This window comes from Oncorhynchus clarkii, chromosome 1 (genome assembly GCF_045791955.1).
Source record: "Oncorhynchus clarkii lewisi isolate Uvic-CL-2024 chromosome 1, UVic_Ocla_1.0, whole genome shotgun sequence".
Taxonomy (NCBI): domain Eukaryota; kingdom Metazoa; phylum Chordata; class Actinopteri; order Salmoniformes; family Salmonidae; genus Oncorhynchus; species Oncorhynchus clarkii.
The window spans coordinates 17,370,038-17,395,141 of record NC_092147.1 but is presented as its reverse complement, the minus strand read 5'-3'; the positions used below and the strand labels follow the sequence as shown (position 1 = coordinate 17,395,141).

Genomic DNA, 25,104 nt, shown 5'->3' with positions numbered 1-25,104 from the left:
GTTTCAAAAGGGGAGTCCCGTAACACGTCACCCGTATTTGCACGTGGCTTATTTGATTTTGTTGCTGGCAGGATTTTTTATTTATTTTTGTATTAACACATATCAACAAACAAGAGGAATAGTCACATGTTAACAAGCATACAAACTATTTACATTGCCAGGAATCCTAAACAAACAAATCATATTCATGAATAATACAAGTTTTGTCTTTTTGTTTTTGATTTTAGTTAAAGTGGTGCCATATTGTTTAAACTCATTTATAAAGTGAAAAAAGTTAGGTTTTGAATTAGACCATTTGCATTTGTGAATATGACATTTACCTAGTATTATTAGCAGTTGAATTAAATATACTACATCTGTATCTATGTCAGAATTTCTGAAATAAATCATTATATCAAAACCATTAAATAGTACAACCGGTCCTATTTTTTTGTAACAAAATTCTGTATGTCAATCCAAAATATTCTACTATAAATACAGGCAAAAAACAAATGCAAAATGGTCTCCTTCTCCATTCCACAAAAATAACAGTTATATTCAATATTCAGCTTGAATCTTTCCAAAACATGTTTCACAGGATAAATTATATGTAACATTTTAAATTAAACTTCCTTTACTTTGTTACTTATACAATATTTGTTCGCAATTTTCCATGCTTTCCCCCATTGTATATCACCATAGATATTTGACCAAAATAATCTTGCTGAGGGAATTGTAGTAACAAACAATATTCCTAATCTGTTTATTACTGCATTTATCTTTGATGTTAATATTGCCAATGAATATATTTTAATGTAAATCTGTTTACTTACATCAACCACAGAGGAATTTAAAAAGAGATACAACCCCCCTTGGAATCGCATCAAAAACAATTGCATATTCTTTCAGGGTTATTGGAATTTTAAACTTTTCAAGAAATTCCCCATATGAGAGTAGATATCCATCCTTATTCAGTAACTGACCAACCAAAATAATTTTATTTTCAAACCAGTTATGAAAAAAAAGAGACTCATTTTTAAATCGTATATCTTTGTTGTTCCATAAAAAGTATCTGTGAGGGGAAAATTGTAACCTTATCTTTAATTGGGATACCATAAACTTCCTGTAAAACACAATCCTTGAGTGGAAATAAGACTGAGTTATTGATATTATTTTTCAAACCCGAAACTAAGGAAAAGTTTTCAATACAGGAAAGTGCTTTAGAAACCTCATTCCTGTCTCTTAAAAATATGGTGGTATTGTAAGGATTTAGGATTAATGCATTTTAAACCCGCTACCATATTACTTAAGATTGAATTGTTTGAACAACAGCTGCTTTGTCTTTATCTGTGTGTGTGACAAGAACGGAGTAACATGGTGTGACTTGCATGTTGCAAAGCGGTGTACTGTTTGCTACATTTGCCTTGCCTGTCTCTGTGTGTGACAATATTGAGCACATGGTGTGACTTGCTGCATGTTACAAAGTTGTGGTAATCAGGTATAGGGAGGGGTCGTCATCACGTGGTTTAACTGAGATGGAAAAATACTGAACAACACAATAGCAGGAACTGAGCAACTGTTACAACTAGGGTGTGATACCAGAACAGTGAGAATCTATACAGACAGAGGGTGGACTCCAAGAAGCGCCAAGAGACTAGGACTAGTCTGAGCGCCTGCGATAGGCTGAGCAAGTCTAAACCACGCTCAGCCTCTACTGTGATAGACATAGTTCCAACCCGTCTGTTGGCCTATCACAGTATAAGAACAACTGTTTACGTACATCCTGTCAGTTCTCTGCTTGCCCTGCGTGGTGATACAGTGAACCCATATATACGAAAATTGCATTTACCATTTATTGCTCACTTAATAAAAAGCAGGCATAGAATAAAATCTGTGACTTAAGTGTTCTACTTGTCCTGATACCGGATTCGAAAGACGCAGCCTCTAACAGTATCATCAGCCAGTTGACATATAGTGCCTTGCGAAAGTATTCGGCCCCCTTGAACTTTGCGACCTTTTGCCACATTTCAGGCTTCAAACATAAAGATATAAAACTGTATTTTTTTTGTGAAGAATCAACAACAAGTGGGACACAATCATGAAGTGGAACGACATTTATTGGATATTTCAAACTTTTTTAACAAATCAAAAACTGAAAAATTGGGCGTGCAAAATTATTCAGCCCCTTTACTTTCAGTGCAGCAAACTCTCTCCAGAAGTTCAGTGAGGATCTCTGAATGATCCAATGTTGACCTAAATGACTAATGATGATAAATACAATCCACCTGTGTGTAATCAAGTCTCCGTATAAATGCACCTGCACTGTGATAGTCTCAGAGGTCCGTTAAAAGCGCAGAGAGCATCATGAAGAACAAGGAACACACCAGGCAGGTCCGAGATACTGTTGTGAAGAAGTTTAAAGCCAGATTTGGATACAAAAAGATTTCCCAAGCTTTAAACATCCCAAGGAGCACTGTGCAAGCCTTAGCTCCCGCAAAGTATGCACTTTTCCCTCCCTTCATTGCTCTCTCAATCATCGGCCACAGACGATTCCGAGCTTCTTTGTCAAATACTGTCAGATCCTCCTTGAACCCCAGGTTGTTATTCTTTAAATAGTCATTTTTCTTTGCACTTTTCCATGTCATATCCCTCGCTGTCCTGGAGATGAATCTCATGATCACTGGTCGTGGTGGCTGGTTGTTTTCCCCATCTCTATCAGCCTACCCAGGCGGTGCACTACATCCAGAGAACCTGCAACATTTAGCTCCTCCTCCGGGACTATTGCCCTGCAAAATGTCCTTCACTCTTGATTTGATGTTCTCCTCAGATTTTTCTGCTATTCCATCAATTCGAAGATTCCATCTCCGACTATACCGGTCATTCTCATTTACCTTTGACTCCATTTCAGTGAGTTTCTTCTCCTGCTTTGCAACCTGAATTTTCAATGTTGCGTTCTGCTGCTTCAGAGTTATTATTTCCTCAGCATTGAAATCAATCGATTTCTTCAGGTTAACAATAGTGATAGTGTTCTTTTTCATCAAATTCATGATGTCATCTGCGCTCTCTTTGATTTTAGCCGTGAGGATGCGGACGATGTTGTCCTGTAGCTGGCTCATTGATGGTTCACTTCTCAACTTCTTTGGAAATTGCTCCTTGGTTGAGGTATTCGGGTATGAGTCGCATTCACCCCATTTTTTACACTGCAAGCATACGAGTGAGTTTCAACAATGCCTATTTTCTCCTTGGAAGTTTCAACATCCATTATCTCAGCAACAGTTTGGTCATGTCCTGATTATATACTACTAGCTATGAAGACGTTAGCAGGCTAACTTAACTACACACGCTGAAACTTTTCGATAGCTAGCTTTTTCGTTAGAAATGGTCAACATATATTTCAATGGTTTGATTAATGACAAAATTATTCAAAATAGCTGCATTGTATGGTTATATATATATATAAACGCAACTGCAGTCTAAAACTATAAACTTTGTGAGAAAACCCTAAAATTGTTCCTCAACTAGAAATGTTACACCCTCTCATGTCGCCATCTTGAGCGCCCCCGCTGGCAGGATTTTCTCTCGCCACGCCAACATTACGTACAATTTATGTAGTTTGTTCATAGTCTAAAATTTACACCACCAGTTGTGTGTATTGAAGACAGTTGTGTGTATTTTTTCCACATACATATTTTCAGTTGAATGTAAAACACGAGAAACAGAAACAGGAGAGTTATTATAACACATTTGTATGTTTGTCTTAGTACATAAAAAGCTAAATATTGCAAAGAAAATAACAACAATGACACTCCCATTGATGCTATGAGGGAGAGTCGAGATGTTGCTGTGATAAAAATAAACGTTTCTCTATCACACTAACTATTTCCACTCCTGTGACACAGGGGGAGACAGTGTGCTATGTTGTTCAGTCCCTGTGTTAGTCAAGACAGTTTGACTATAAAAAGTAACATTTCGAAATGTGTAAATCCACAGTCCTTCTAGTATCTGTGCCATTGTAGCGTCTGTGACAGCATGAGCAGCGCTATTGAGGCAATCTCCATTTTGAAGTAGCCCTTAATGTTTGTCACAGTTATTTTGTTGTTGAATGGTAAAGAAGGCAATCTATCCAAGTAAGCATAGACAGGTTCTAATTGATATTGATTGAAAATCAAACAAAAAGGCAAAGAAATTGGTTAAAAGGATTAAAATAGCTAATGAATCCAAAGGTAAATCCACAACAGAAAACCAATATAAGCAATATTTAGATTTGAAATCTGTATCTCTAGGTGTCTTCCAAGCAGGTATCTATCACCTTTTCTAATTAGCCCATTCATAGACGCTAACTACCGTTAGCTCTCTTCATGAAGGTATCTTCTAACCAGGGCATAGCCAGAATAGATTCTAAACCTACACTTGCTTACAGCTACACTGGGATAGGATAGGCTTCCACATGTGTTTGAGCACGCTAGATGGCTAAATAGCACAGGGGGTCACCTCTGACTTCCATTTGTCTTCTTTAAACAAGTGCTGTAACATGGAGATATGGCCGTGTCGGAACCCTAACCCTATAAAGGCATGCAGTAATTTAACCTTTTAAATTGTTATTCTTGTTCTTGCTAATAAGAAAAATATGTTCCTTAGGTTTCCAAAACCGTACTGCAAGGCATGTTATTGTTCAGACCGAACTACTACACAAGAAGATTGAAATACTGCTAGTTATTTAGCAGTTATTCAGTCTTGTCAGTGTAACAGTTGGCATAATGGGACAATTCTGAGTACAACGCCTGATTGAGGTACATTTTCTGAGCCATATCTCCTGCAGGCGCTGTAGTTTCTTAATCTAAACAGGAAGTCTGTCTGACCTCGGTGCAGCTGTAAACAAGTGTGGAGTCGTAATCTATTCTGGCTAGCCGGGGGAGTTTTGTTAAGACTTTGTTTAATTCAGAGGGTGAATGGGCAAGACAAAATATTAAGGTGAGTTTTAATGGTATATGGTAGTAGGTGCCAGGCGCACAGCAATGCTGTTTGGTTTTTCATTCTCAACAGTTTCCCATATGTATAAAGAACGGTCCACCACCCAATGGACATTCAGCCAATTTGACACAACTGTGGGAAGCATTGAAGTCAACATGGGCCCACATCCCTGGGGAACACTTTTGACACCTTTCTTTCGACACCATAATGTTTTGTACACTCAGTGTATTTTATATCTGCATCAGAATGGAAAGTTGATTGACTGACCATGAAGGGTAAGCAAATCTATAAACTCTTGATCTGTGCTATGATGACACAATGAGATATGACAATCGACTCAATCCAAGTGTTGTAACTATTTACTTTATAAATAATGCTAGAATTTGACTTGTAGTACAACTTGAGAACTTATTGTAGCCTAAATGAGCATACTAGTAGCCAATCAGTTAACCCACTGTTCCCTGGGCACCGAATACTTGGATGTCGATTATGGCAGCCTCCACACCTCTCTGATTTAGAGTGGTTGGGCTAAATGCAGAAGACACATTTCAGTTGAATGCATTCAGTTGTAACACTGACTAGGTATCCCCCTTTCCTTTACCATTTAATTAGTAATTGTAACATAATTGATTGTAGGTGTGTACATTAGTAGCCAATCCATTTAATGAGAAGTAACATTGTAGTTATTGGGTTGTAATATCCCCTAATGTAACACCAGAGAATGTAACAACCAATCATGTATATTAACTTAACACCCCCTGGTAATGTAGCTGAGGAACAATCAACTCCGTTTTCTTAAATGGAGGCGGAGTTGACTTTTGATAACTATTCGCGTGATATGCTTGCAACAACATTGAGTCACCATCAGTCGATAATTGTAAAAATGAATCTTTTTACATAGTATGTCCAAGGCCACTACGTTTCCATTTGAGCAACACAAAATAGGAACAAGTCGGTGGTTGTATTCGATAAAAGTATTTATTAAAAGTATGAATTCAGCACCCCATGGAAGGACCGCGGTTGTACAAGACAAACATATGTACACATTTTTTTTTAGAATAGCATTTGTTAGAATATATATATATTTTTACAAGTATTGACTAATGGTGACTCAATGTTGTTGTTAGCAAATCACGTGACCAGTTATCGAAACTCAACTCCGCCCGAGATACGCCTCGATAGAGAACGGTGTGGAGCAGAGTTGAGCGTTCCTCAACTACATATACTGTAACCTTTGCAAACTCTCGCGATACTACTGGCGGAAGATGGCAGATGAATCTTCCGTACTAGTCAAATGATGCACTCTGTAGGAGCCGCTAATGTAGGGACAGTTTCGGTTATGAGAAAAGGGGACATAGTTTTAGTTATTGCGGAGTATTTGTTACCCTTTTTAAATTGCATTCTTCTTTCCTTTTATTCGTTGAATAATATAGGATTTTCATGTTGTGCAATTTACAGATTTTGGGTGATCTAGACTACCACTGGCATTTTTGCCAGCGAAATACATATATTTGCACAGAGGGTCATCGTCAACGGCACCCTCTCCTCCGCTGTCAATTGTTTAGAAAATGACAGGAGAAAAGATCCGCTCCCTCCGCAAGGATCATAAACCGAGCAAAGAAGAGGATTTACTGGAACCGGACGAAGAGGCTGCAACTGGGACATTTACTTCAACTAAGACAAATAAGGGCAAAGCAAGTAAAATCTTTAATCACAAGTTGGTTAAATCTCCATCGACACAGCAGCAACATCAGAATCAGCAATCGCAGATAAATGCAAACACTAACACATTGTCAACCGCCGACGTTATCGAGGATAACAACAAAAACCCTGTAATCAGAACCGGCGAAGGCTTTCCAGTCCATGAATGTGTATTCAAAGGGGATGTCCGAAGCTTATCCTCGCTCATTCGAACTCAGAATATTGCTCAGAAAGATCTCCATGGTAAGAATCGTATGGCTCCCTATCTATGTTCCAAACTAGCCTATTTGACCCTGGCAATACCGGTACCGTGGGCATTTATCGTTTCATCTTATTTTCAGCTGACTAAATTATAAATTTAAACACGCTTTGTAAACGAGCTTATGTGTCTTCCAAGCTTGGTTTTCACCATTTATTTTTGGGGTGGTTGACATTGCTCTACCATTTCCCTCAGGCCAACACCTTGGGATGACCATTTTCCAAATGCCCAACGCTGCAGGGCAAGGCCTACCCAGCTCAGCTCGTAGTTCTTATTGGAAGTTGTTCTTAAGGAATGGATAGGTGAGGACAACAACAAACAATACAATTATCGAAAAAAAAGCATCCATTAATGAGATTGGCCATACTTCAGGGAAGCTGTCAATCTCACGCTGGTTCAAAGACTAACAGAAATCTGACCCAGGCACACCTAATGCAAATCAAACAGCAATATCTGAATTTGACTGATATCACATGCTAGCTAGGCTAAATTAGTGTAGTGTTTTTATTTAGGCTATGGAAATGGGAATTCCTCTAGTGCTGATATTCAATTTGGCCTACTGTGGTAGTGTCAGTATGGTGAGTCTGTTGATTATGTTTTGGACCATATCCATTTGAGCATGACCAGGAACTTTATCAGTCTCCACTGTTTACTTACAGCACATTTTATGTGATGCAGGCTGCTATAGGGCTGGTTCTACATCCCCTTGTGCATGGCAAGGCTATCCCAGTTCAAGTGGACTGGTCCATGTTGACCTCCCATAGTGTATTGTTTCACATTGTTTATTAAAGGTGTATAAGATTATTATTGCAGAATCTCTAAACCAACCTGAAGTTATGTGGCGTCTGAAAATAAGCAGACTGAGACTGAGGTATCTGCCAGTCTTGAACACTCCCCTTTCTCATCTGAGAACCTCAGCTGGGCCTAGGCCCTCTATGAAGTTTGTCACATCAGGGCTACTGTGAGGCCTGTTATACTGTAGATGCCTGCCATGTGGCCACCCTGTCTACTGTAAGAAGCTATGGGGATGGGTTTTTAGCTTTCTCAGTAGGATTCTACTTGTGCATATTCAGACCTTTGCTCATGCTGTCAGTGTTTGTGGCTTTTCTTCATTAGTTTACTACAGAAGGGTACCTTTTGTCTGTCTACATGTTTATTTCTTTGGTGTAGGCTATGTGGGAACCTTTAAGTGTACAGTATTGTAATAATATTATAAGGTTAACTTTTTTAAAACAGGTGCAATTTGTGCCTGTCTACACTATATTCTCTGAGACTGACCACACACACACATACATACACTATCCTTCTTCTATATGATTAAGATTGCATTTAAACAGGCAGCCCAATTCTGATCTTTAATATAATTGGTCTTTTGACCAGTCACATCAGATCTTTTCAAATCTGATCTTTTTCAGATCTGATTGATCAAAATACTAATTAGTGGAAAAAATATCAGAATTTGTCTAGCTGTGTAAATGCAGCCTTAGTGGATTACTGCTTTACCAAATACAGCAGTTTTTCCAAGGTTCAATTACATATTGGTTAGGCTATGTAAATAATGGGCATGGGAATTGATAGGATATTTCGAGTGTCTGTTTGCAGGCCTATCTGTAACACACAGTCTAAGCTGGTGGAGAATGGCTCATAATAATGGCCGGAACAGAGCAAATGGAATGGCATCGAACACCTGGAAACCATGTTTGATCTATTTGATACTATTCCACTGATTCCGCTCCAGTCATTACCACAAGGCTGTTCTCCCCAATTAAGGTGCCACCAACCTCCTGTGGTCTAAACTGTATTTTCTTTGTCCTCTTCAGGAAACACACCCCTACACCTCGCTGTCATGATGGGTCACAAAGGTGAGTAGTGCACAGGTTCCATTAGGGTGTGTGTGTATGGTCAGTGTCTGTTGTCTGGCATGAAGGCCTAGGTTTCTGACGTGTGTGTTTGTCTGGTCCTGAATCCCTTTGTGGAGGGTAAAGTGCTATAGATGTTTGCCACCAATCGCAGATCTCCCGAGTCAAACCACAAAAGGCAGGATGCTCATGCATTTCTAAACAGGAGCTTATGGATTTATAACTGACCAAAATAGGTTTGCACTGGCAACCCCTTTTTAATGGACTTTCCTTCAGACTAAAACCTCTAAAGTGGACTCTGTGCTAGAACGGTCTCGACAATAGTGAAGATTGCATAATTTCTATTGAATCTAAGGCTGCACAAAAGAGGCTATGCATTGCTCCTTATCTATGATTGAGATGGATACATGTTGGACAGTTTGCCCACACATACCCTGACAGATGGAACTTGGCAGTGATTAGCAGTACGAATGACTAGAGATTTTTCTTTCCTAAATTTAATCTGCTATGACTGCTATGCATCCTTGCAGATCATTAATGTCAGTGATCATCTCTCTGGATCAAGGAAGATAAAGGGATTTTGTTCGAAGTTAGATTGTACAAAGCTAGCTAATCTCATCCCAGAATTATCCAGGCAGAGACCATATCCTAGCTCATCTGTTTTTGGTTGTTGCATATTACTGAATTTACATAGTTTTGTTTATGTATTTTCACAGTGGGATAATGTATAGCCTGTGTGGGTAGTTTGAGGACAAAGTAGAGCGATCACGACTGCTATTAAGGTTTTGTAGAACACTTCAGTACGTTGATCTTTTTGTGCTGTGTTAAGTTGTATTGGCTTTACTAGAAACATGCTTCTGCGTAAAATATTCATGCAATGCCCCTTTTGTGACTAGATGCCTACATTTCATTTCACTGGGAGACTACAGTACATGCTATTAAAAGATTTATGCATTTTTTAGGGGGCTTTCAGTGAACTATCCAGGCGTATGTTCCTTGTGTGCCGTTCACTGCTTGTTTGTCAGATGTAAACACAACTGAATTGAAACTACATGGAAATCTAATTTCCACTACATATAGGTACCGTTTATCACTATTTTGCTTGCTACCCAACTGAGAGTGTAGTGGTTGAATTGATTGTAGTAATGCGTTAGCCTATCCCTAGCTTATGACCCCGCCCTATCCTCTAGAGATGTATTGGCTAGACACGCGATAGCAGCAACATGAGCTCATATTGTGGGTCTGGTCCTCCCTATTGGGATTTCTGTTTGGAAGGAGACACTGTACTGCTTTGTGTGTGTGCTAGTCTTTATAACATACAGTAAAGCAGTGGTTCCCAACCTTTGCTCTGCCCGGAGTACGCCTGAAGTACCCCCTCATGTGCATTTTACCAGTAAGCCTATGGTCTCATGAGTCTTCTCAAGTATCCCCTGTGGATAGGCCCCTAGGGGTCCTTGTACCCCTGGTTGGGAATCACTGCAGTAAAGGATGGCCTGTTTGTGATAAGGAGCTGGATGTCGATACTTAATTGTGACTAGGGAGCAGTATTTTCATTTTTGGAGAAAAAAACATTCCCGTAATAAATGGGATATTTTGTCAGGACAAGATGCTAGAATATGCATATAATTGACAGCTTAAGATAGAAAACACTCTAAAGTTTCCAAAACTGTAAAAATATTGTCTGTGACTATAACAGAACTGATGTTGCAGGAGAAAGCCTGAGAAAAATCCAAACAGGAAGGGACTCTTATTTAGAAGGCTCTTCGTTCCTATGCGTCCCTATTGAGCAGTGAATGGGCTATCAACCAGATTACTTTTTCTATGGCTTCCCTAATGTGGCTAGTGTCACAATACATAGTTTCAGGCTTTTATTTAGAAAAATTAGCCTGAACGTCAACATTGCGTCAGTGGTCAGCTGAAGTCTCTCATAGTGTTTTGTGCGTAAAGGACAAATGCGGCCATTGTTTCTCTCTCTCCTACTAAGAAGCCACCAGTCCCGGTTGATATATTATCGAATAGATATTTGAAAAACACCTTGAGGATTGATTATAAACAACGTTTGCCATGTTTCTGTCGATATTATGGGGCTAATTTTGAATATTTTTCGCCGTTTTCGTGACTGCAATTTCCAGGCGATTTCTCAGCCAAACGTGAAGAACAAAGGGAGCTATTTCGCCTACAAAAATAATATTTTTGAAAAAAAGGAACATTTGCTATCTAACTGGGAGTCTCGTGAGTGAAAACATCCGAAGCTCATCAAAGGTAAACTATTTAATTTGATTGCTTTTCTGATTTCCGTGACCAAGTTACCTGCTGCTAGCTGGACAAAATGCTATGCTAGGCTATCGATAAACTTACACAAATGCTTGTCTAGCTTTGGATGTAAAGCATATTTTAAGATGAATCTGAGATGTCAGGGTGATTAACAAAAGGCTAAGCTGTGTCTCAATATATTTCAGTTGTGATTTTCATGAATAGGAATATTTTCTAGGAATATTTCTGTCTGTTGCGTTATGCTAATTAGTGTCAGATGATGACAACGGTCCCATTCACGGGATGGGGTGTCACTAGAGGTTAATACATGGAGTGTGACCTCTCTTCTTCCTGCACTGTAGAATCATGATGAATACTAGTGAGAGTCCGTGGGAAGGACTTTAGGATACATGTTTGATACTGAAGATTGTGTAGTATGTCTGAAGAGTCAGATCTGTCATACAAGCCCATGTCTGTACTGTTGCAGATGTTTGTTTAGACATCAGTATCTACAGTTCCTTTTTCTCCCCTCTCTACACCTCATAAAGCTACGGGCTGAATCCTGAATGCGGCATAATACTGGATGGGTTTGAGGATTCCCCTATTTGGCATACAGCAACAGAACATCACTGACCTGCGTATATATCTGTCAGTTGTTAGGGGTGGTGTTTGTTTGGCACCCTGTCCTGTTGTGTCTCCTGTCCAGTTGTGCTTTGCTTGCCCAGAGAGACACAATGACAGGCCACCTCAAAAGGATTTGTGAGATCCAGGATAACGAGTTGTGTGTTTGGTACCAAGGTACCAGGTTGAGCCTGTCCATAGCCAGTGAAATCTGACACGCAAGTGCATCATATCATAAGCACACTAAAAAGGAACGTTTTCACAAAACAGAGAAAGGCCCTATCAGGAAGCAGTAAAGCTCAGTCTGTATTTAGAAGACTGATGAGAAAGCCCAAATATTATTTAGGCTAATTTATTCAGAAGTGCAACCAATAAATGGTGCAACCTCACTCCTGTAAGAGATGATGGAGAGAAAGAAAGAAAGAAAGACAGGGGAGTGAATGAGCAAGCCATTTGGGGATGTGCCTGGCTCTAGTCTGAAATGGGCTGACATTTACAGCCCTGGGTGGTTCTGACAAGTGCCCCATCTGCAGCCAACGCACGTACTGAAGCGTGCGGCAATCAGATTAGTACAACTCTTCCGGCCCCGTCCTCTCCGTCCTCCTGTCACTGGTGTGTTTTGGGCAGAGCCCCACTGCCTCTGTACGCACGCACTCTGCTGAGCTGACCAGATTGTTGATGGAGACTTTCTTTTATCAATAGTTTCACAGCTGCTGTCTGTATATTTGATGGATTCGGACTGTAGAGGTAATCTGTTGCTAATTGGCTATCAATAATGTTTTGAGGCAGTATTTTGGTATGATATGTATTAGAAGTGAAATGTTCATGGTGTGTTGAAGTTCAATCAATGGACAGATAATGGACAGAAACTCCCTCACACTGCGCTTGGAAAGAAACTCCCTCACACTGCGCTTGGAAAGAAACACCCTCACACTGCACTTGGAAAGAAACTCCCTCACACTGCGTTTGGAAAGAAAATCCCTCACACTGCGTTTGGAAAGAAAATCCCTCACGGTGCGCTTGGAAAGAAACTCCCTCACGCTGCGCTTGGAAAGAAAATCCCTCACGCTGCGCTTGGAAAGAAAATCCCTCACACTGCGTTTGGAAAGAAACTCCCTCACACTGTGTTTGGAAAGAAACTCCCTCACGCTGCGCTTGGAAAGAAACTCCCTCACACTGCGTTTGGAAAGAAAATCCCTCACACTGCGTTTGGAAAGAAACTCCCTCACACTGCGTTTGGAAAGAAACTCCCTCACACTGCGTTTGGAAAGAAACTCCCTCACACTGCGTTTGGAAAGAAACTCCCTCACACACTGCGCTTGGAAAGAAACTCCCTCACACACTGCACTTGGAAAGAAACAAACTCCATCACTACTGGGGTTGCAAAGGGTCGGAAACTTTCCGGTAAATCCATGGGAAGTTAAACTCCGAAATTTGGGGAATTTTGCTTAAATTCATTAAAGAAGTTAGCTTATAGCAGTGAACCTTTTTTCATGGGATACACAGGGCAGTTCTAGGTCATGTGGCATATTTTGGTTAAACTGTCCCCAATTCAATGGAATTGCAACCCTCTGCATGCACAGTGCACTCTTTCATCACATGTACAGCTGATTCTCAAGATCTTGCACACTAATGGGATGCTATTGAGCCCACACTACTACACTGTCTGAGCCAAGGACTACATCCTTTCTGGTAATTTTTGATTACAATACTGGGTGGGGTGAATATATTTTTACGTCATACATGCTTTTTTGTTCACTAGTAAATAGTAGCCTACAGCAAAGTGTGTTTAAATCATTTCTAACTTGTTAACCATTTCTGCCAGTTAGTTTTTGCTACCATGTGGGTTTTTAGCTTGTTTGAGCCTGCTAACTGAGTGTTAATTCACATGTTGACATACATGTTTCATTTTAAAACATGTATCTTACAAATGAGTTGTTTAATCTAACTGCTTAACTATTTATCTGTACATGGAGTTGTATTTTTTTTTATACAAATTTTTTCCCTAATCTTTAAAGAAAATGCCACGGGCACTATCTGATGTGTGGTGACATTTCACTGCAGCTAATGTAGATGGAAAAGCTGTGTACGTTTGCAAATACTGTGCCAAATCATATGTGAAGAATGCAACAAAGATGCAGAATCATCTGGTCAAGTGCATAAAGTTCCCTCAGCGTTCACAACAAGCAACCTCGGACAAAAGTCCCTCAACTTCTATTCGAGGTGAATATTATGAAACGGACACCTTATCGATAACAACAGCTCATGGTCCTCCTGGAATCAACGTTTTTTTGACACAATGTAGGAACGTAGTCAGAGAAATGCTGATGAATGTCTTTCCCGATCTGTGTATGCAACTGGTTCATCTCTGATGCTCACAGGCAATGTGTATTGGAAGAGATGTCTGAATGTTCTTCGCCCAGCATACACCCCTCCAATCAGACATGCTTTATCTACTAATTTTCTAGATGCAGAGTTCAAGTGAAGGTCAAGCAAATCATAGAGAAAGCAGACTGTATTACTATCATCTCTGATGGGTGGTTGAATGTTCATGGGCAAGGAATAATTAACTACATCATCTCCACCCCTCAACCAGTATTCTACAAGAGCACAGACACAAGGGACAACAGACACACCGGTCTCTACATTGCAGATGAGCTGAAGGCAGTCATCAATGACCTTGGACCACAGAAGGTACTTGCACTGGTGACAAACAATGCTGCGAACATGAAGGCTGCTTGGTATAAAGTGGAGGAGTCCTACCCTCACAGCACACCCATTGGCTGTGCTGCTCATGCATTGAATCTGCTCCTCAAGGACATCATGGCACTGAAAACAATGGATACACTCTACAAGAGAGCCAAGGAAATGGTTAGGTATGTGAAGCTTCATCAAGTTATAGCAGCAATCTACCTCACCAAGCAAAGTGAGAAGAATAAGAGCACCACATTGAAGCTGCCCAGCAACACCCGTTGGGGTGGTATTGTCATAGTGTTTGACAGTCTCCTGGAGGGGAAGGAGTCTCTCCAAGAAATGGCCATATCACAGTCTGCCGACATGGACAGCCCCATCAAGAGGATCCTCCTGGATTATGTATTTTGAGAGAGAGTGGTAAGCAGCCTGAAACTCCTGAAACCTATAGCAGTAGCCATTGCACGTATTAAGGGAGACCATGCCATCCGGTCTGATGTGCAGACTGTGCTTGCATATGTAAGAGAATAAATCCATACTGCCCTGCCCACTTCACTGTTGCTCCAAGCAGAAGAAACTGCAGTTCTGAAATACATCAAAAAGCGTGAAGACTTCTGCCTGAAGCTCATATACGTTGTAGCGTACATGTTGGACCTCCCTATCCTGTCTAGTGCAGAGATCAACAAGGCCTATGGTGTCATCACTACCGTGTCTCGCCACCTTGGCCTGGATGAGGATAAGGTTCTTGGCAGTCTGGGGAAGTACACTTCCAAGCAAAGGCTTTGGAATGGAGATGCAATATGTTTGTCGTGCCAACATATCTCATCAGCCACCTGCTGGAGGGGACTTTGTGGATCTGAAGCTCTTTCCCTGTTGCCTCCATCATCCTCCAAATCCCGCCAACATCAGCCGCCTCAGGGCGCAACTGGTCCATGTTTGGGAACACACACACCAAAGCACGCAACAGGCTGACCAATAAAAGAGATGAAAAATTGGTGGCCATCCAGGCAAATTTAAGGCTTTTTGAGCCTGATAACAAGCCGTCTTCAACCAGGTTGGAAAGTGACGGTGAAGATGAGGCGTCAGAGTCTGATGTTCAAGAGGTGGACATTAGAGGTTGACCGATTTATGATTTTTCAACGCCGATACCGATTATTGGAGGACCAAAAAAAGCCGATACCGATTAATCGGCCGATTTCTTTTATTTGTATTTGTAATAGTGACAATTACAACCATACTGAATGAACACTTATTTTAACTTAATATAATACATCAATAAAAAATCAATTTAGCCTCAAATAAATAATGAAACATGTTCAATTTGGTTTAAATAATGCAATAACTAAGTGTTGGAGAAGTTAAAGTGCAATATGTGCCATGTAAAAAAGCTCATGTTTGAGTTCCTTGCTCAGAACATGAGAACATATGAAAGTTGGTGGTTCCTTTTAACATGAGACTTTAATATTCCAAGGTAGAGGTTTTAGGTTGTAGTTAATATAGTATTTATAGGACTATTTCTCTCTATACCATTTGTATTTCATATACCTTTGACTATTGGATGTTCATATAGGCACTATAGTATTGCCAGAGTAACAGTATAGCTGCCGTCCCTCTCCTCGCCCCTACCTGGGCTCGAACCAGGAACACATCGACAACAGCCACACTCAAAGCAGCGTTACCCATCTCTCCACAAAAGCTGCGGCCCTTTCAGAGCAAGGGGAAGGTTAGAACAACCACTCCAAGTCTCAGAGCGAGTGACGTTTGAAACGCTATTAGCGTGCACCCCGCTAACTAGCCAGCCATTTCTCATCAGTTACACCAGCCATTAGGCTGATAGGCTTGAAGTCATAAACAGTGCTGTGCTTGCGAAGAGCTGCTGGCAAAACGCACTAAAGTGCTGTTTGAATGAATGCTTACGAGCCTGCTGCTGCCTACCACCTCTCAGTCAGACTGCTCTATCAAATCATAGACTTAATTATAACACAACACACAGAAATACGAGCCTTTGGTCATTAATATGGTCGAATCCGGAAACTATCATTTTGAAAACAAAACGTTTGTTATTTCAGTGAAATACGGAACAGTTCGGTATTTTATCTAACGGGTGGCATCCCTAAGTCTAAATATTCCTGTTACATTACACAACCTTCAATGTTATGTCATAATTACGTAAAATTCTGGCAAATTAGGTAAAATTCTGGCAAATTAGTTCGCAATGAGCCAGGCTGCCCAAACGATTGCATATACCCTGATATACCCTGAGAAGTGACACAATTTCACCTGGTTAATATTGCCTGCTAACCTGGATTTCTTTTAGCTAAATATGCATGTTTAAAAATATATACTTCTGTGTATTGATTTTAAGAAAGGCATTGGTGTTTATGGTTAGGTACAGTCGTCCAACGATTGTGCTTTTTTCGCAAATGCGCTTTTGGTAAATCATCCCACAGCGTTGCATTGATTATATGCAACGCAGGACACGCTAGATAAACTAGTAATATAATCAATCATGTGTAGTTATAACTAGTAATTATGATTGATTGATTTGTTTTTTTATAAGATAAGTTTAATGCTAGCTAGCAACTTACCTTGGCTTCTACTGCATTAATGTAATCAGGTGGTTAGAGCGTTGGACTAGTTAACTGTAAGTTTGCAAGATTGGATCCCCCGAGCTGACAAGATGAAAATCTGTCGTTCTGCCCCTGAACAAGGCAGTTAACCCACCATTCTTAGGCCGTCATTGAAAATAAGAATGTGTTCTTAACTGACTTGCCTAGTTAAATAAAGGTATATCAAAATAAAAAACGTGCCCAAAAATACCGATTTCTGATTGTTATGAACTTGAAATCGGCCCTAATTAATCGGCCATTCCGATTAGTCGGTCGACCTCTAGTGGACATTGAGGAGGTCCGGGGAGAAGACATGGAAGCCTGAGAGAAAGACAACCAAAGCTTTAGTTTCTAGACTATCATTTTAAAAATGTATGTTGAAAACGTTTTTGGGAGATGTGATGGATCATTGGGGATCATTCAATATTCCCTTTTGTTGTTCAGTGAAATCATCCCATGTGAAGAGTCAACTCATTTAATTAAAGTTCAATTCGTAATTACATTTTTATGATTTTCTTTTCTATTGGAAAGATTTAATCATTTGCAATTATGTTTACTTATGATAAGGTAAACGGTTTGTTTCTGTCTCCATATGATATGGTAAATATATACAATGAAAGATTCATCCTTGGTTATTAAACCTGTAGATAAGGGGGGTGCTGTGGTTGTTTTAGACTATGAAAAATATAAAGAAGAAATTCAGAGACAACTCAGCAATGAACGTGTCTATAGATAACTGAGTGTTGATCCCACACAGGTGTTCCAAATGTAAATATGCTCTAATCTGGAGCCCTATTAAACCACCTTATATCAAAACCTGAATAGAAATATCTTTGCTGCAAATGTGCCATACGTCCATGCCTGTACATTTTACCGAAATTACACAAACCTAAAATACAAGGCAATTATCCAGGCAGCCAAGTGGTTGCAGGAATAGGCTCAATGCTAGAGCCGTTGTCGAACTTTGTAGACTATTTTATTAAAACTCATGTGCAATCATTGCCATCATATGTAAAAGACTAGACTTCATAAACAAGATCTCACCAATAACGGGTTTAACAGAAGACTGTATTTTGGTCACATTAGATATTGAGAATCTATATACCAGCATTCCCCATGTGGGAGGGCTGGCAGCCCTAGCTCACTATTTGGGAGACAGAGGTACTAACGAATATCCACCAACAACCTTTATTCTAATGCTGGCTGAATTTGTTTTGACTTATAACTATTTTAGGTTTGATGATGAATACTACCTACAAACGAATGGAACATTGATTGTCTTCACATTCGCTCCGAGCTATGCTAACCTTTATGTGGGTCTTTTTGAAGAACGTTTTGTTAATAATGAAAACGAAAATCCATTTTTGAATAAAGTCATGAAGTGGTATCGATATATTGACAAAAAAAATTGCATATGGGAAGGACTGGAAAAAGAGCTGTCAGATTTTACTTAATGACATTGTCCCTAATCTCAAATTCACTATTGAATGTGACACTCAACGTGTTCATTACCTCGATATGTGGATTGAGAAATTAAATGGAACCCTGTTTAACGGACAGAAATACTCTATTACAGGGAGACAGCTTCCACCCTGAGACATTAAAAAGAGGACATCCAAGATTCCAGTTTTTCAGACTGCGCTGTGTATGGCGATTACAGAAGATTACCTAGAAACAGCAGCGGAGATGAGCATTAGGTTTCTAAGAGGCTATTCGCCACAATGTGTGGAGGAAGCTCTTAATTTGGCATTGGGGAAAAACAAGATGAACTGCTACAAAAAGACCTGCAAAAGAACAATCCGTAATGTTCACAACCACATATACTTTCAACTCGCGAAAAGTGGGAGATGCGGTCAAGGAACTCTGGCATATTTGACCATCGGACCCAGCTTTGCCGGCTGAATTAAAAAATCCACCACCTATTGTGTATAGGAGAGGTCGCAATTTACGCGATAAATTGGTTCATGCCAACTGCCAGCCACAAAAGACAATCAGCCAGGCTCTTTTACGCCCTCTTCCAAATGGTAGCTATACATGCAGAGGATGCGCACAGTGCAACAATATGATGAAGTGGGAATATTTCTGCCACCCACATAAAAGAAAATGGTTACAAATAAATGACATTATTACGTGTTCCACCATGTTATTTACATTATTAAATGTCCATGTGGGCTGTGCTATGTCGGTAAAACCTATCACCCTCTCAAACAGAGAATTAGTGAACATAAAAGTTCAATCAGGAGAAACGACAGGGATTATCCAGTCGCAGTACATTTTAATGACCTAAAGCAGGACATTTCTACCTTTTTTAGATTTTGTGGCATAGAGAAAGTTAAGATATCAGACAGGGGAGGTGATATCAATAACACTGAGTAAAATATAATGTTTTGGGATTTTCACCCTCCAGACATTATTTCCTAAAAGACTTAATGATGAAATGCCTATGTATGTTATGTTGTGAATTTGAACATGAATTATGTCCCTATTTAAGATTACTCTGTTTTTTGTACGATGTACCCAATAATTAATGAAAACTTGCTGTCCTCATTGTGGTTTTACAGACGTGTTTAATACGTCTTATTTACACACTTTATTTGAATATTTATGAAATGCATATTGTTATATTTGGTAGCACTTATTTGTTTTTCCTTCACCTCCAACCCCTTTTCGATGCGTGGAACAAAAGCTCTGACGAAGGCTGTGAGGCCGATACGTAAGCTTATTAAAGATCGTATCACTGATCTTTAATAAGCTATCAAGAGCAGTGTGCGGTTTCATTTTTCCTTCAAATATATACAATGCAAAAAACAAAAACATTTAAATGGTATTATTATTTAAAATTCATATTTTTCACATTTCCATTAATTCCCATATTCCCACGGAAAGTTTCCACCTCTGATTATTCTCCAAAATGTGCAACCCTACTCACTACGCTTGCAAAGAAGCTAACGCTGCACTGTAGTTTGTGCTAACATTTCTGCCTTCGGCCTGTTTTTATTTAGAAGTTGTCTCATTTCTTCAGGCTGAGCAAAACCCTATATTCTCATACCCCAAATATCTGTCGAGTAGATTCATGTCAAACCAAATTATTTTCACGATTGAATAGTGTAGAGGTCGCGATAAGAGAACTTATCTGCAGATATCTTCTGGTCTTACCGATGAGGTTGTACAGCCGTGGTCCACTCAGTACACTTAGAAAAAGTGTTCCGAAACGGTTCTTTAGCTGTTCTCATAGGAGAACCCTTTTTGGTTCCAGGTAGAACCCTTTTTCAGTACAACGTAGAACTGTCTGTGGAAAGGGTTCTTCATAACTTCTTTAGAGACAGCCGAAGAACCATTTTGGGTTCTAGATTGCACTTTTTTTTTTCTAAGAGTGTAGGATTAGCCTACCCTACTATAGAACTCTTCCCTTATTTGCCAAACCCTGCTCCTAGGGCCTTGCCTGACAGACATGCCCTGCAGTTCTCTGCCTAATCTAGCCTGTCTGCTTGCTTGCTCAGGCTTATGTAAAGAATTTTCACTACACAATCAGGGAATAGGGCTGTCCGTCTTACGTCATCCAGTAGGATGCTAGTCATGCACTTAGCTGCCAAGACCACAGCGGCCGGGCAGGCAAACTCAGTTTCCTCTACACATTAAACTCCCTCATCAGCTGGCTTGGCCCTGGACAAAGAGGATAAGAATGGATCATGCTGATGCAACACTCACTGACACGTGTTAGCTTTTTGCTTTTCAGTTTGGAGATGGACGCAAGACTTTTTGTGACTCAACATCACCCCATCATCGGAGCACAACTTTATATTTTACTTTATATTTTATAAAATAGGAAACTTTATTATTCTTCATTAGATCTAAAATAGTAAAATAAGTATTTGTTCTGAACTGTCTTGCCTTAGTTAGGTTAAAAATGGTGAAAAAAAACAATATGTTCCCCTCGTTAAAACATGTTTTACTTCTCTTTTTTCACTTGTTTGAGGTAGAAATAGAGAACTTCTACTCGTATTCTCTCTAAGTATTTTTTCAAGTAAAGTTAATGTCATGTGCACAAGTACAGTGAAATGCCTTTCTTACAAGCTCCAAACACAACAATCCAGAATCAATATCAATGTTGCACAAAAAATGATATATGGTAGAACAAAAACAAACGAGAAATAGAAATAAGAACATGAGAAAATAAGAAGCTATATACAGGATCAGTTCCACTCCATATTTACAATGTGCAGGGATTCTGGAGTGATAGAGGTGTGTGTATGTGTGTCTTTTATATATATATATATATATATATATATATATATATATATATATATCTCAGCAAAAAAAGAGAACCCTTTTTCAGGACCCTGTCTTTCATAGATCATTCGTAAAAATCCAAATGACTTCACAGATCTTCATTGTAAAGGGTTTTAACACTGTTTCCCATGCTTGTTCAATGAACCATAAACAATTAATGAACATGCACCTGTGGAACGGTCGTTAAGACACTAACAGCTTACAGACGGTAGGCAATTTAGGTCACAGTTATTAGAACTTAGGACACTAAAGAGGCCTTTCTACTGACTCTGAAAAACACCAAAAGAAAAATGCTCAGGGTCCCTGCTCATCTGCGTGAACATGCCTTAGGCATGTTGCGATGTGGCCAGGGCAATAAATTGCAATGTCCGTACTGTGAGTCGCCTAAGACAGCTCTACAGGGAGACAGGACGGACAACTGATCGTCCTCGCAGTGGCAGACCACATGTAACAACACCTGCACAGGATCGGTACATCCGAACATCACACCTGCGGGACAGGTACAGGATGGCAACAACAACTGCCCGAGTTACACCAGGAACACACAATCCCCCCATCAGTGGTCAGACTGTCCGCAATAGGCTGAGAGAGGCTGGACTGAGGGCTTGTAGGCCTGTTGTATGGTAGGTCCTCACCAGCCATCACCTGCAACAATGTCGCCTTTGGGCACAAACCCACCGTCACTGGACCAGACAGGACTGGCAAAAAGTACTGATGAGTCACACTTTTGTCTCACCGGGGGTGATGGTCGGATTCACGTTTATCGTCGAAGGAATGAACGTTACATCGAGGCCTGTATTCTGGAGCGGGATCGATTTTTGAGGTGGAGGGTCATGGTCTGGGGCGGTGTGTCACAGCATCATCGGACTGAGCCTGTTGTCATTGCAGGCAATCTCAACACTGTGTGTTACAGGGAAGACATCCTCCTCCCTCATGTGGTACCCTTCCTGCAGGCTCATCCTGACATGACCCTCCGGCATGACAATGCCACCACTCACAGAACGGGCAGTATGGCTGATTTCCTGCAAGACAGGAATGTCAGTGTTCTGCCATGGCCAGCGAAGAGCCTGGATCTCAATCCAATTGAGAACATCTGGGACCTGTTGGATCGGAGGGTGAGGGCTAGGGCCATTCCCGCCAGAAATGTCCGGGAACTTGCAGGTGCCTTGGTGGAAGAGTGGGGTTACATCTTACAGCAAGAACTGGCAAATCTGGTGCAGTCCATGAGGAGGAGATGCACTGCAGTACTTAATGCAGCTGGTGGCCACACCAGATACTGACTGTTACTTTTGATTTTGACCCCCCCCCCTTTGTTCAGGGACACATTATTCTGTTTCTGTTTGTCACATGTCTGTGGAACTTGTTCAGTTTGTCTCAGTTGTTGAATCTTGTTATGTTCATACAAATATTTACACATGTTAAGTTTGCTGAAAATAAATGCAGTTGACAGTGAGAGGGCATTTCTTTTTTTGCTGAGTTTATATACACAGTGTATTCAGACCCCTTCACCTTTTCCACATTTTGTTACGTTACAGCCTTATTTTTAAACGTGAATTTTTATTTAACCTTTATTTAACTAAGCAAGTCAGTCAAGAACCAGTTCTTATTTACAATGATGGCCTACACCGGCCAAACCATGACGACGCTGGACCAAATGTGTGCCGCCCTATTGGGCTCCCAACACTGCCGGTTGTGATATAGCCTGGATTCGAACCAGTGTGTCTATAGTGACGCTTAAAGCACTGAGATTCCCACGGCACCACTCAGGAGCCCATTTTAAAATGGATTAAATAAAGCTGTCATCAAGGCAAAGGGTGGCTACTTTGAAGATTCACATATCAAATATATTTTTACTTGTTTAACACTGTTTTTGGTTACTACATGATTCCATATGTGTTATTTCATAGTGTTGATGTCTTCAGTATTTTTCTACAATGTAGAAAATAGTAAAAATGAATTAAAACCCTGTAATTTGTAGGTGTGTCCAAACTTTTGACTGGTACTGTAAGTATTGACCCTTTGCTATTTGACTCAAAATTAAGCTCAGTTGCATCCTGTATCCATTGATCATCCTTGAGATGTTTCTACAACTTGATTGGAGTCCACCGGTGGTAAATTCAATCGATTGGACCATGATTTGGAAAGCACACTCCTGTCTATATTAGGTCCCACAGTTGACAGTGATTGTCAGAGTAAAAACCAAGCCATGAGGTAGAAGGATTTGTCCGTAGAGTTCCGATACAGGATTGTGTCGAGGCACAAATCTGGGGAAGTGTACCCCAAAAAAAATGTCTGCAGCATTGAAGATCCCCCAAGAACACGGTGGCCTCCATCATTCTTAAATGGAAGACATTTGGAACCACCAAGACTCTTCCTAGAGCTGGCCGCCTGGCCAAACTGAGCAATCGGTGAAGAAGGGCCTTGGTCAGGGAGGTGACCAAGAACCTGATGGCCACTCTGACAGAGCTCCGGAGTTCCTCTGTGGAGATGGGAGAACCTTCCAGAAGGACAACCATATCTGCAGCACTCCACCAATCAGGTCTTTATGGTAAAGTGACCAGACAGAAGCCACTCCTCAGTAAAATGTACCTAAAGGACTCTCAGACCATGAATAATAAGATGATCTGTTTTGATGAAACCAAGATTGAACTCTTTGGCCTGTATGCCTTGTGACAGTTCTGGAGGAAACCAAGCACCATCTCTACAGTGAAGCATGATGGTGGCAGCGTCGTGCTGTGAGGATGTTTTTCAGCGGTAGGGACTTGGAGACTCGTCAGGATCAAGGGAATGATGAAATGAGCAAAGTACAGCGTGATCCTTGATGAAAACCTGCTCCATAGCGATTAGGACCCTTAGACTGGGGCAAAGGTTCACTCTCCAACAGGACAACAACCCTAAGCACACAGCCAACACAACGCAGGAGTAACCTCAGGACAAGTCTCTGAATGTCCTTGAGTGGCCCAGCCAGATCCCGGAATTGAACCCGATCGAATATCTCTGGAGAGACTGAAAAAAGCTGTTGCAGCGATGCTCCCCATCCAATCTGACAGAGCTTGAGAGGATCTGCAGAGAAGAATGGGAGACTCCCAAAATACAGGTGTGCCAAGCTTGTATGGTCACACCCAAGAAGACTTGAAGCTGTAATCGCTGCCAAAGGTGCTTCAACAAAGTCGTGACTAAAGGGTCTGAATACTTATGTCAATATTTCCGTTTTGTTTGGGATATTCATTTGCAAAAAGGCATCAGGATATGTAATAAACAGATTTACAGCAGTGTGATAGTGTGTGTGTGTGTGTGTGTGTGTGTGTTGGAGTGCATGTGTGTAGAATCCTGTGAATGTGCATAGAGTGCAAAAAATAAATAAAATACTAGGGTCAACTCAGTCCGTGTAGATATTTTGTTTGCTATTGGTTATGGCTTATGGCTTAGGGATAGAAGCTGTTCAGGAGCCTGATGGTGTCAGACTTGATAGACTGGTACCGCTAGCCATGCGGAAGCAGAGAAAACAATCTATGGCTTCGGTGGCTGTCTTTAATGATTTTCCTGGCCTTCCTTTCACACCGCCTGATATAGAGGTCCTGGATGGCAGGGAGCTCAGCTCCATTGATGTACTGGGCTGTCCTCACCACCCTCTGTAGCGCCATGCGATCCAGGACGGTGCTGTTGCCATACCAAGCGGTGATGCAGCCAGTCAAGATGCTCTTAATGGTGCAGCTGTAGAACTTCTTAAGGATTTGAGGGCCCATTCCAAACCTTTTCAACTCCCTGACGCTGGAAGCTGAGCTCCCAACTATCCTCTGTACCTAATACCTCCCATTTGTGGAACTACTTTGAATGTATCATTTCAATTTTCCTTAGGCAATAAGATGGC

The 25,104-nt window shown here is 40.6% G+C and overlaps 1 protein-coding gene across 2 annotated transcripts in view; it reads left to right on the top strand.

The window, feature by feature from the left end:
- The first annotated feature begins 4,835 nt into the window (after positions 1-4,835).
- Positions 4,836-25,104, top strand: part of LOC139375793 (ankyrin repeat domain-containing protein 13C) — a 56,108-nt gene continuing 35,839 nt past the window's right edge. Inside the window, exons 1-2 of one of the 2 annotated variants that reach the window (XM_071117788.1) lie at positions 4,836-4,950; positions 8,731-8,772. In XM_071117788.1, coding sequence (XP_070973889.1) covers positions 8,757-8,772 — 16 coding nt within the window. In that variant the 5' untranslated portion in view covers positions 4,836-4,950; positions 8,731-8,756. Of the gene's footprint in view, positions 4,951-6,157; positions 6,895-8,730; positions 8,773-25,104 lie in introns of those variants that run through there. The other variant, XM_071117703.1, reaches the window with a different exon arrangement.